General features: G+C 39.8%; 1 protein-coding gene across 4 annotated transcripts in view; it reads right to left on the bottom strand.

Annotated features, from left to right (window-relative positions):
• ZNHIT6 (zinc finger HIT-type containing 6) overlaps positions 1 to 12755 on the bottom strand; it is a 54886-nt gene that overhangs the window by 32346 nt on the left and 9785 nt on the right. For 3 of the 4 annotated variants that reach the window (XM_045584382.1, XM_036446156.2, XM_045584383.1), the window contains one exon: positions 10258 to 10361. In XM_045584382.1, coding sequence (XP_045440338.1) covers positions 10258 to 10361 — 104 coding nt within the window. Of the gene's footprint in view, positions 1 to 8826; positions 8936 to 10257; positions 10362 to 12755 lie in introns of those variants that run through there. The other variant, XM_045584384.1, reaches the window with a different exon arrangement.

Here is a 12755-nt window from a genome sequence, read left to right as displayed (position 1 = left end):
AGGTCAGGGATAAGAAATGGTAGTTAATTTTAGGCCAGACAATGGGGTACAACACCTGAAAGCTTCAGATAACCCAAGGCCAGGAGATGAGATGACAAATTTCACCTACTGACAATTCTGTCCATGGTCAGTGAGGTATCTCTGTGCTAATGACTTCTGTGGGCGTAGAAGCATTAAAGGGTTCTGAGCAGATGACCATCGCCCTACCTGGCAGCAGTGGATAAGAGTGACTGAGGTGAAGAGCTGCTGACGGTAGGGAGAGTACTTAGAATTCCTCAATGGTCCAGGGAGAGACAAGCTGGGCTTGCATGGGAAAATATAGAAGGTAAAGAAAGGAACATATTCCAGAGGCACATCATGAAGGAGCAGGCTTGGTTGACTAGGGAAGGACTCCCTTAAGTGAACCAGTTTGGAATCGCAAGATGATCCAGAAAGTTTGTTTTCCATTTCCATGAATGCTGGTTAACTGCTGTTGTGGAAAGGCACATTCTCTATGAAACTACATCATAGGAACTTCCTATATGTCTACATGGCCTCAGTGAGGAAATGCATAATTGGGGAATCATTAGGTTTCTATTCTTTCACGCTGTTTTTATAAGTCTCTGCAGACGCTCTGAAATTATTCCATCAAGTCCTATCAAAGCTGTTATGGCAGAGAAACAGAAGAGCTAAACATTTTCAATCAGTTACCAAGTTTGTACTAAGCACCTATTATGTAATCTTCCACAGATCATTGCAAAATCCACTGTTCCCACTCATGACCACAACTACTAAACCCATCATTTCATTTTCTGTTGCTCTCTTTTCTAGTCAGTTTGCAGAAAAGTACAAAACTATATAACTTATAAGATACCATGCAAAAAAAAAAAAAAAAAAAAAAAAAAAAAAAAAAAAAAGCACTATGTATTACCAAACAATTGTTCAGGAAAAAAAGTCCTACTGCCTCTTGCAGAGGTAGATGGGTATATAAACTCAATATAACTAGAATGTTGTAATTTTATCCAAAGAACAAAAACTAATTTTTAAAATCCATAATAGGTTATTTCTTTACAAGAGAGACATCTAGTGGTTAGCTTCTAAAACAGGACTGGAGCTCAAATATTAATTCACACATTTGATTAATAATAGGCACATTTTTACTATCTTAATATGTAAATCTAAAAGAGTTCCATACACAGAAAACTAAAGATCCCTGGGCTAAAAGGAAGCTAAAATCTCAGTTATAAACTGACAGTGTTAAATGACTGGTGAGGAGGACTGGACTCCTAGAACTGAGGGGAGTTGGAGACAAAGTGGGGATTTGAGTTAAAAGTTGGGTCCATTTTTGAGGAATGGGTGGTTAGCCCACACGAGTCCAAACTGGGAGTTATGCTAAAGATATTACTGGGGAAGCATCTCAGTGCAATTCTTTTTTCCAATTGAAAAGTTGAAGTACATTCTCCACCTCACTGCTAACTCTTCAGATCCTAAAAGCCAGTGAAATATAGGAACTTATGTAAAAAAAAAAAAAATGAGACATGTTATCCAAGCACAATCATATAGTTTCCAAGTTTGATACCCATGGCTTCCTGTAGCAAAACACTAAAAACAATTAAAAGAAGGACAGCCATGGGAAACATATGGAATTTCATATAGTATCAGAGTACTTATCAAAGACTATATTTACCAGTCAAAATGTATAATGGTCCTGCCCACAGTTATCAATGTCTCTTTAAATTATTATTTTATTCAATTTATTTTTAATATGTTTTATTGATTTCAGAGTCAAAGGGAGAGGAGAGAGAGAAACATCAATGATAATAGAAATCATTGATTGGCTGCCTCCTGCATGCCCCCTTCTTGGAATTGAGCCTGCAACCTGGACATGTGCTTGATCCGGAATCAAACCATGACCTCCTGGTTCATAGGTCGACACTCAACCACTGACCCACAGCGGCTGGGCTAAATTATTATTTTTTAAAATTCACTTTCTTATTCTTAAAATATCCTTTATATGCACCTAGTCTAAATATTCAAAAAGATACAAAAGGGCACCTAATACTCATCCTTGTCCATCTCTATTCAGTTTCCTTCCCTTAAGATATTCACTGTTATCAGTTTATAATATAAGCACATATGTAAAAAAAAAACAAAAAACTTTATTTTCACACAATGTAGCATATAATGAACATACATGGTCCTGCATCTATCTTATTTCACTTAATATTTCTAGCAGTTAATCCACATTAGTACATTTACAGCTGTTTCATTCTTTTTCCAATCCTACCTAATAAGAGTAATATACAAATTCACCATCACTCCACTACGCCCCCCCAGCCAATCAGAGCAAATATGCAAATTAACCCCAAGCAAGATGGCTGCAGCCACAGAGAGCAGTTGAGAGGCTTGGATTTTCCTGGCAATAGAGGAAGCCAAGCTTTCCACACACCCTGGCCTGTCTCCGCCTCCACTCAAGGATACAAAGTTTCAATTATAGAAGATAAAGCTCAAGAAAAATGGGGGCAGCCAGGGAGCTGAAGAACAGGCTAGGGTTGCCCCCAGCAACGGAGAAAGCCAAGCTTTCCACCTGCCTGGCTGGCCTACGCCTCTACTCAAGGATATAAAGTTTCATTATAGAAGGTAAACAAATCCAAACAGAAATGGTGTCAGCCACGGAGTGAGCAGAAGCCTTGGCTCTGCTCCAGAATACAAAGTTTCAATTGTAGAAGGTAAATAAATTCCAGATACCAGGGCCTCAGCTTGGGTTGCTGGGGGGCTTGGCTGACCCGTAAACCACTATAGGCCCCTTGCCCAGGGCACCCCACACCCCAAGGGAACCCACACATTGATCTGGGACACCCTTCAGGGCAAATCAGCTGGCCCCCAACCATGCACCAGGCCTCTATCCTATCTAATAAAAGAGTAATCGCAGATTGACTATCACTCCAACACACAAGATGGCTGCCCCCATGTGGTCAAAGATCCTGCCCCTATGTGGACACAAGATGGCCAGCAGTTGGGAGGCACCAGGCCTACAAGAAAGGGCAGTGGAGAGGGACCAGGTCTGCAAGGGAGGGCAGTTGGAGGCGATCAACCCTGCAGGGGAGGGCAGTTAGGGGTGACCAGGCCAACAGAGGAGGGAAGTTGGGGGCAAACAGGCTGACAGGGAGCAATTAGACATCAATCAGGCTGGCATGGGAGTGGTTAGGAGTCTCTCCAGTTTATGTGGTCCAGGGTCTTGCCTCATGTTACCCAGTAACAGTTGAAACACAAGCTTCTTGATTATCCAGATTGGCAAGGCCTCCAGACCATGTGTATCTAAGCATTCCATTATGGTTTTCAGTTCCTGCTTCCTTTTGGCCCTAAGATTTTTCTTACTTTATGATGAATTCACTATGTTTGTTCTATTTCTCTCCAAGGTTTCTTACTATATGCTATTGGGAGGGTTTTCAAATTACCTTCTCTACTATGCTGCCTTAATTGTTAAAATAAGCACTGGCCCCAGTACAAAGGTAAGGTCATTAGTGGGAAAGAGGTAGATCAGCATGACTCAGACTGAGATCACAGAATTAATTCAGTGAAAGGTGAACCAGAAAAACACATTGCCCACTAGCAAAGGGAGACAAGGAAACTTGTCCACCTCAGCTTGGACTCTAGAAACAAAATAAGGCAAATGGGGTAGGGAGAACAGTTTCAATTGAGAATGCCTAATTATAGCTTTCTCAAATGGGTTTGAGGTTCAGATTATTACTAATAGTACAGTCTAAGAAACTTCAGAATCAGAAATTAAAGAGGGTCCTATGTTGGTGCCACAGAGTATCTGACATAAGCAAATGCATACTACCTTCTATTTAAACTTGAGTTTATAATTACATTTTAGAAAAAAAAAACCCAACACAATGAAACAATCCATCATAATCAAGAATCTATAGAAACATGAGACCAAGATGGCGGCATAAGTGAACACCTAAACTGCTGCTCTGCACAACAATTTTAAAACTACAACTAAAAGACAAAATAGACAACAGCCAGAACCACAGGAAAGCTAGCTCTCAAGAGTGGAAATTCTACAACGAGAAGGAAAGAATGGGGCACACGGAGACTCAGAGGAGCTGCAAAAGACTGAGGTACGGAGACGTGCGCACAGAGAGGGTGGGCCGCTGAGTTTCTCTAGAGCTAGGGAGATGGAAGCTCCCTCCGACTGCACTGCATCCCCGTTCTGGGCGAGACCCTGTGGACCCAGACTCATACGGGGGGGAGTCTAGACTGTCAGAAACAGACAGGGGCGCATGGAAACTCAGGGGGGCCACGAAAGGAAGAGCTCTAAAGGCATGCGTGTGAGTGCGCACGAAGAGGACTGCTGAGTGAGCTGCTGGCTTTCTCTAGCGGGAAGAAGATAGAAGCTCTCGACAGCGCTGAACTCCAATTTGAGGTGAGATTCTGGGAGTCCAGATTCATTAGGGGAGAAACTGGCAGGGGGCGAAACTCGAGGGCGGCTTTCTCTCAGAGGTGCTTGTAGCCATTACTGAGGGTCATTGAGACACAAGAGAAAGGAATAAGATTCTATCTAAAAGACCAAATAGATTTGGGAAAGAAACAGAACTTCTAGAAATAAGAAACACAACTGAAACAAACAACATGGGCTGAAGACTAGGTCAATTACACACAGATGAGGAGAGAATATAACTTGGGTAATGTAGCTGAATAAGTCACCAAGAATGTAGCAAAGACAAATAAATAAGAGATTAAGACAATTCATTTGGATTTTCCAGAACTGCCTGCCATACAAATCCCAAGGAAGATAAAAAGGAAATCACATGAAGACACATATCATAGTGAAACTACAAAATTTCAAAGACAAAGATCTTAAAAGCAAACAAATAAAACACCTTTCTGGGGTTATAGCCCTATATTGATAGGATATATGCTTTTTTCTTATTAATGCATAAGGGTTTTTTTGTCACATATGTTAAAGATATCCTTTTTTTTGTTCAGGTAGTCTTTTGAGATTATTATGGTCTTTTTTGCCATATATATTTTTTAAAATTTTATGTAAATTTTGAGCTACCAAGCTAGGCTCAATTATCCCTTAACTTTTTGTTGTTTGTGAAAGTTATCCATTCTGATGCTCATACAAATTCATCAGTCTTCTAAAATTCATTGCTATTAAATACTACATTTTTTTACCTCCCAGACTGATGAGTGTTACATCCCACTTAGACTAGAAAATGAAAATTACAGTTCTTATTTTTTTTAAAAATTCACATCACATAATTTTTCACGTGACTTTAGGAAATTCAGAGTGATACTGGTCCTAAACACCCAAGTTAGAATGAAACTATGTTCCTAATGTACCTATTGTGCTTGCTGCTACATAATTTGTTGACAGTTCTACAGAGGTAATAAGTCATAATGACACATTAGTATCACTTAACATAGGGGTATTTAAATATTTTTAAAACCACTGTTCTTTTGAAATAATTTCAAACTTTATAGAAAGCTACCCAAAGAAATCTTCACCCAGATTGCTCAAAAGTTACTATTTGAATATTTTATTTTAAATAAGTAAAATATGAGTTTTTTACTATATTACAGTTCAAGCTGCTGAAACAAACTAAGGACCAAGTTAATACCTAGGGAGTAATAATAATAATCTTGGAGTAGAATCAAAATCTGAAATCAGTGATTCCATAATCCCCCAATCTCACTCGGTTTTTTCCCCTTCTTCTCTTTATCTTTTTTTCTTCCTACCCTCCCTCCTTCTCTCCCTCTTTTTTTCTCTTTATCCCTCCCTCCCTCCCTCCCTAAATCATTTTTAATTGATTTCTACAGAGAGAGGAAGGGAAAGGAATAGAGATAGAAACTTCAATGAGAGAGGAACATCATTGATCGGCTGCCTCCTACATGCCCCACCAGGATTGAGCCTACAATCTGGGCACCTGCCCTAACCAGGAATCAAACTGGTAACCTCCTGGTTCCTGGGTTAACACTCACCAATGAACCACACTAACCCAGCTCAAAGTTTTTTCTTAACTCCTTGTGCAGTAAAACCTGGCTGAGTCCATTTATAGTCATTATTTACCCATTATAATGTGAACAGTTTCAGCTGTCACTTCAGAAACAGTATTGTCTGATTATGCAATGCTGTCACAGACCTCCTAGGAGTGAATATTCCCCCAACTGCCCCTCCCCTATTGGCCTGATCTCGCCCCCAACTGCCCTCCCCTGCTAGCCTGGTCGCCCACAACTTCCTTCCCCTGCCAACCATCTTGTGGCGGCCATCTTGTGCTAACGGTGCATGAGAACAGCATGTGCGGACATCGCACGAGGGCACGACACCACCGAGGTTTTTATTATATAGGAAGTAATATAGTAAACTATATCCCCAGGATTTCAGGTAAGGAAATATAGACCTTTAATTGGCACTGTATATTATTTACTAAGGGACAGGTACTACAGTATTATTTTATTCAATCCTCTCAGTAAATTTGATTTTACACAAAATCACCTCATGTGCACCAAATGGTAGAGGCAATATTTAAATAGAGGTTTATCTGAGTCAAAGCCTTAACCACTTTTGAAAGTTGAAAATGCTTTTCTTCAAAACACAGGAGAGAACAGAGGTGAAAAAAATTATTTTAATAAAGTTAGTCGTTGCTTCATCACTCCTTTCAACTAGTCACACTCTCATCATCTATAACCTTGGTCATTTTCATATAAATGGCTGAGAAAACACAGTATCCCAAAAAAAGTACTTCTAAGTGGGCTTTTTCCCCCTCTACTCTTAAAATACATGACTTTCATTATTTATCTTGTTACTTACATACTACCTTTTAGCAACCAAAATTTTCTATAATGCTGATTTTGCCATGCTTTAAGTTCAGTAAGTATGTCTTCTATAGTCATCTAAATCAGTGCTTCTCAAATAAGGGTGATATTGCCCCTCTTCTCTGCCTCCACCTCAGGGGACACCTGGCAATGTCTGGAGACATTTTTTGATGTCACAACAAAGCATGTATATGTGTGTGTATGTTTGTGTGTTTTTGCTACCAACATTTAGAGGGCAGAGGCCAGGGATACTGCTAAACATACCAAAATGCAGAAGATAGCCCACAATAAAGAATTCTCTGGTTCGCTGCGTTGGGGTCCCTGAGGCACCGCCCGCCCCCCGCCCCTGTGGTTCCTATGCCCACACCCACACTCGGCCTCCAGCTCAGGTCCACCTGGGGGGCCCGAGGGGGCCGTGCCTTGGCCCCGCCCCACGCCCCAGGCCCTGCACTTCCCCAAGCGGGCCGGAACTCGAGGGCCTCTGCCCGGCCCGTGGCTCGGGGCTGGGCTCGGGGCTGGCGTCCCGTCTCTCTGGTGACATTCCCACGAGGCCCTGACACACGAGACCCCTGCGCCTCCCACAGACCCTGGGCAGGGCTTTGGGGGGTGTCCAGCTGCGGTCCCCCTCCAGTGCCTGAGGGTCTGGGGTCCAGCCCAGTTGCCAAGTGCCCTTGACCCAGCGCCCTCTCAGGCCGCGTGAGTGTGTGTGGGTGCCCAGCTGTTTCTGTTTCATACTCAACTATAAATGAATGAATAAAGGAGATAGTTTAAGAGAAAAAAAAAAAAGAAAAAAAAAAAAAAAAAGCCGGATGGTTTGGCTCGATGGATAGAGCATCGGCTTGGGGACTGAAGAGCCCCGGGTTCGATTCCCGTCAAGGGCATGTACCTTGGTTGCGGGCATATCCCCAGTAGGGGGTGTGCAAGAGGCAGCTGATCGATGACTCTCTCTCATTGATGTTTCGAACTCTCTATCTCTCTCCCTTCCACTCTGTACAAAAATCAATAAAATATATTTTTAAAAAAAATTCTCTGGCTCAAAACATCAACAGTGCCAAGATTTATATCACTGATGAAAATGCTGAACAAGAATGAACATAATATAGAGATTAAAGAGATTACCAAGATGATTAACGAGTAATAAATATTCTTTAAGCTGGGAACTCCTGTTAATACTTTTTATTATTCATCCAACATCTTAAGTCAGACATTTTAAAATTCAGTTAGTAGAAAACCCATTTTCATTTAAAAATATAACAGGTCATTTAACAATTAACAAAGGGAAAAATTATGTTACATAGATTGAAAATTTTCCCCCCACTGAACTGATTCCCAAAATGACTTTACAAATGATAGATCATCTTAACTCAGCAGACTGCATTAAAGTCTAATGTTACAATGAAATTTTTAGATATCACTCTGACACTTGTGAGCAAATATTCCATATCTCACTAGCAATTAAGTGAAATAAAATTAAAACAAAATATTTTAACCTTTTATAAAATGGGTTAAAAAAATTTTTGTTTTTAATACTCACTTGAGGATATTTTTCTCATTGATTTTTTTAAGAGAGAGTGTGGGAGGGAAGGAAAAGGAAGGGAGAGAGGGAGAGAAAAACAGAGGGAGAGAGAGAGAAACACATTGGCTGCCTTCCCACACACACCCCAACCAGGCTGGGGGTCCAACAAGCAAGCTTGGTTCTATGGACCGACGCTTCAGTCACTGAGCCAAACCGGCCAGGGTGGCAAAAGTGCTTTAAAAAAGAGATAGCTTTTTTATGCCTGCAGGATGTTCAGTGAGATATTTAAACAGATATTTTCATGTACTACCAATAGAAATGAAAACTGGTTTAACCCTAATTTATTACTAGCCCCACTTGATAGATGAGGAGATTGAGGCACAAAGTAAGACCGCATAGCTAGGAAAGGCTGATGAGAGGAAATTTGAACTCAGGCAGATTGGTCTAGTTTGTGCTCTTAACCACTCCAATTTTATTATCTCTGTGTTTTACAGATTTTTTAAACAATTTTTAACATGTATCAAAAATGGAAGGTAAAATTAAAGGATAAACCAACTGATGAAAATGTTCAAATGTATGTAACAGAGCAAGAAGAGATATAAATAGGCACATCTGAAAAGAAATAAAAATTTAAAAGATCAGCCTCTCTAATGATCAGACAAAAAAAGTTTAAATATTCAATTAAAGTGCAGTATAACTAAGATAGGTACTCTGATACTATTTCTGATGAAGGTAAAAAGTGGTACTTTTTTAGGGAAAATAAAGTTTCTCGAAAATAAGTTTCTCGAAAAAGTTTAAACCCATGTTGTCTCACCCATTAATTCTGTCTTCTAGGAACTAATTCTACAGATAAAGTCACATAAGCACCCAAAATAATCTATTAAATGATATTTATTACATTATTTGTAACAATTAAAAGCTAGAAATAAGCTAAATGTGCATGAATATGGGAATAATTTAATTATTATACAGTAGTCATAGTTGGAACAGATAACTTAAAAATAATGAGGCAGATTTGCATTAACAAGAAAAGCAGTCTATATTATATTTTTAAAGGGAAAAAGGCTAATTGGAGAAAAATAAAAAGTGTGTGCCTTTATTTTTGTGAAGGCACAAACCAGTCACCTTAAATTTCAAACAAATTATGTCAATTTCCAGATATTTTAGTTTCAAAATGTACAAAGGAATCATCTCACATTTAATAAATGAAGGCATTACTTTACTTCTGGAAGCCAACCAGGAAAAAGGAAAACCACCTTTACAAGTATTTATGACTTGAAACATACAAAAAAAAAAAAGTGGATAACATCACCTTCTTATAATAAAACATGTTGAAAAGGTAGAAGGTTTAAATAATAATCTGATGATCTGTCTTTTCAATTTATGAAGTAGTAAAATTGGAAGGAATCTTAGATTTTACTTAGTACAACCTCCACATCTTACAGATGAGGCCTAGAAATAGGAAGTAATTTGTACAAGTTCTTACATATACTAAGAGACTAAAGAAGAAGGGATTCCATTGTTGTTTGTTTTACTCTAAAATCCAGAATCTTGACTTTTGAAAGGCATTACTCAATAATTTAGTGGGCTACTTACAATGTTCTGAAATTCTTACAGTACTCTGTACTGCTGGAGCCTTTTTGATCTCTAGCTCTTTCAGAAAGCAGCAAACTAAACTCTGTTGTATTACCTGTACTCACATTCACTGCAGAATAAAAGTTTCCCAAGTCTTTTTCTTTCCCCTCATTGGCTCTCAAAAGAAATCTTAAGTTTCTAAATGTTTATTTTCCATTTCTATAGTCATCTTTTCATAGACTAATAATAAACAGCTCACAGACCACACTACTAGTACCTCTGTGTCAAACTAAACCTTAAAAAATGTTCCTGATAAAATCAGAACACCGGATAGACTAAGGAAGACGTGAGGAACTTACTTCTTATCGAAAAATGTTGAATTTTCTTTCCTCTTGGTGAAACCATTGGGTAGAAGTTTTAAGTTAATACCTTGCCTTCGGGCACGATTTTTCATAAAGCACATCTAACAACAACAAATATAGACAAATTACTTTTAAAATTCCTTAAATTTCACAAATTAATAAAATAATGTTCAAAATATAATAGTTAAGATGTATTGAATGCTTATATTTTACCAACTGTGCTAAGCAACACTGTTGTTTATACTCACAATACTATGAGACAGGTACTACCATTACCCCCATTTTAGCATTGAAAATTCATAAGATATCAACATTATACAACTTAAAAAAAAATCTTATTTTATAAATTCTTACCCAAGAAAATTTTTCCATTGATTTTTTAGAGTGGAAGAGAGAGGGAAAGACAGAGAGAAATAGCAGATGTAAGAGAAACACATCCATTGGTTACCTCCTTGTACATGCCTAACCAGGGAGAGCCCTGGCTGGGGAGGAGCCTGCAACCATAGTATGTGCCCTTGATTGGAATCAAACCCGGGACCCTTTGGTCCAAAAGCCGACACTCTATCCACAGAATCAAACCGGCTAGGGGTATACAACTATTTCTGAGAGAGCCTATATTCAAACCCAGGTCTATGTAATTCCAGAGCCTGTGCTTTTACCCATACACTCTATAAGCCAAGAGAAGGATTAAAAAAAGAAAAAAAAAAGAAAGACATTATAGGTATAGTTACCTATATAGTTCTTCCTCTTTTATTGATTTGTTGTTGCTGTTGTTAATCCTCACCTGATTAGATGAAGTGATTTGGTAAACAAGGTAGTGGAAAACACTCAATAGGTACACAAAAAAATTTGTTTTAATGAGGATAGTTTAACAGACCTCTGGGATACCATCAAGGGTAATGACATTCACATCATAGATGGACCAAAAAAGAAAAGAGAGAGCAAGGGATTAAAAATCTATCAGATAAAATAATGGATGAAAACTTCCCCATCTTGAAAAAGAAAATAGACATATATGTCCAGGAGGTGCAGACAGTCCCAAACAAGACAAAATCAAAGAAGCCCACACCAAGAAATATCATAATTAAAATCCCAAAGGCTAAAGACAAATAAATAAATAAATAAATAAATAAATAAAAAATCTTAAAGGCAGCAAGAGAAAAGCAATTAGTTGTCTAAAAGGGAGCTCCCATAAAATTGCCAGCTGATTTTCTTAATAGAAACTTTACAGGCCAAAAGACATTGGCACAAAATATTAAAAGTAATTAAAAGCAAGGATTTACAACCAATATTACTCTACCCAGCAAGGTAATGATTTAAAATGGGAAGAGATAAAGAGCTTCCCAGAGGAGAATCCAAGATGGCAGCATAGGTAACACCTAACTGCAGCCTCACACAATTTCAATAAAATACAACTAAAATACAAAATGGACATTACCCAGAACTACAAGAAAGTCAACTGACTGGAAATTCTACAATGAGAAGGAAAGAGAAAACCAGAAGGAAAATCAGAGGAGCCGAAAAGCCTAAGGTGCGGAGACACGTCGCGCACTGAGAGGACTGAGCCGGAGAGAAGGGGGAGGCTGAGTGCCTGGCTGGAATTCCCTAGCGGGAAGGAGATAAAAGTTCCGGACTGTGCTGAACCTCACATCCGACAGCAGTTCTAGACCAGACCCTGGGGACCCAGGCTCATACAGAGGGAGCCTGGGCTGTTAGGTGGAATCTCAGGGGAGCAGCGAAAGGCAGAGCCCCGGAGTCACGCACATTGCGCGCAGAGGACGGACCATTGACTCTGCTGCTAGACTGCCCTAGCGAGAAGGAGACAAAAGCTCTGGTCTGTGCTGAGCCACAGTCCGACTGCACTGAACCCCAGTTCTAGGCCAGACCCTGGTAACCCAGGCTCACAGAGGGAGCCTGGGCTGTAAGGCGGAAACCCTGGGGAGCGGAGAAAGGCAGAGCCCCCGGAGGCGCTCACATTGCGTGCAGAGGACGGACTGTTGACTGTGCCGCTGGATTGCCCTAGCAGGAAGGAGACAAAAACTCCAGACTGCTTTGAACCCCACTTCCAACTGAACTGAACCCCAGTTCCGGGCTCATTGAGGGAGAGCCTAGACTGTTTGGTAGCACGCGAAACTCAAAGGCACCTTACTCTCAGAGGTGCTTGCAATGAGAAGGACCCTGAGGAACACTGAGACTCAGGAGCCTCATAGGGCATGGCTGACAGAAACCAAGGCTGTAGGCTCCACCCTGAAACTCTGCCCCATCCAAGCTGAACACAGAGACTTTTAAGGCTACCAACTCAGGGAAGCTGTGAAAATGCCGAGACAAAGAAACATCACAAATGAAAAAAATGGAGGACAAAAAGCGACTGGATATAGAGTTCAAAACCACGCTTATAAGGTTTTTCAAGAATCTCCTAGAAAAGGCTGATAAAATAAACGAGACCTATGAGGATATGAAAAGGGATCAACTAGAAATAATAAAGGATCAACAAG

Source organism: Pipistrellus kuhlii, unplaced genomic scaffold, assembly GCF_014108245.1.
Source record: "Pipistrellus kuhlii isolate mPipKuh1 unplaced genomic scaffold, mPipKuh1.p scaffold_m20_p_2, whole genome shotgun sequence".
Lineage (NCBI taxonomy): Eukaryota > Metazoa > Chordata > Mammalia > Chiroptera > Vespertilionidae > Pipistrellus > Pipistrellus kuhlii.
Note: the sequence above shows the minus strand (reverse complement) of the source record. Positions and strands in the feature narration are given on the sequence as shown.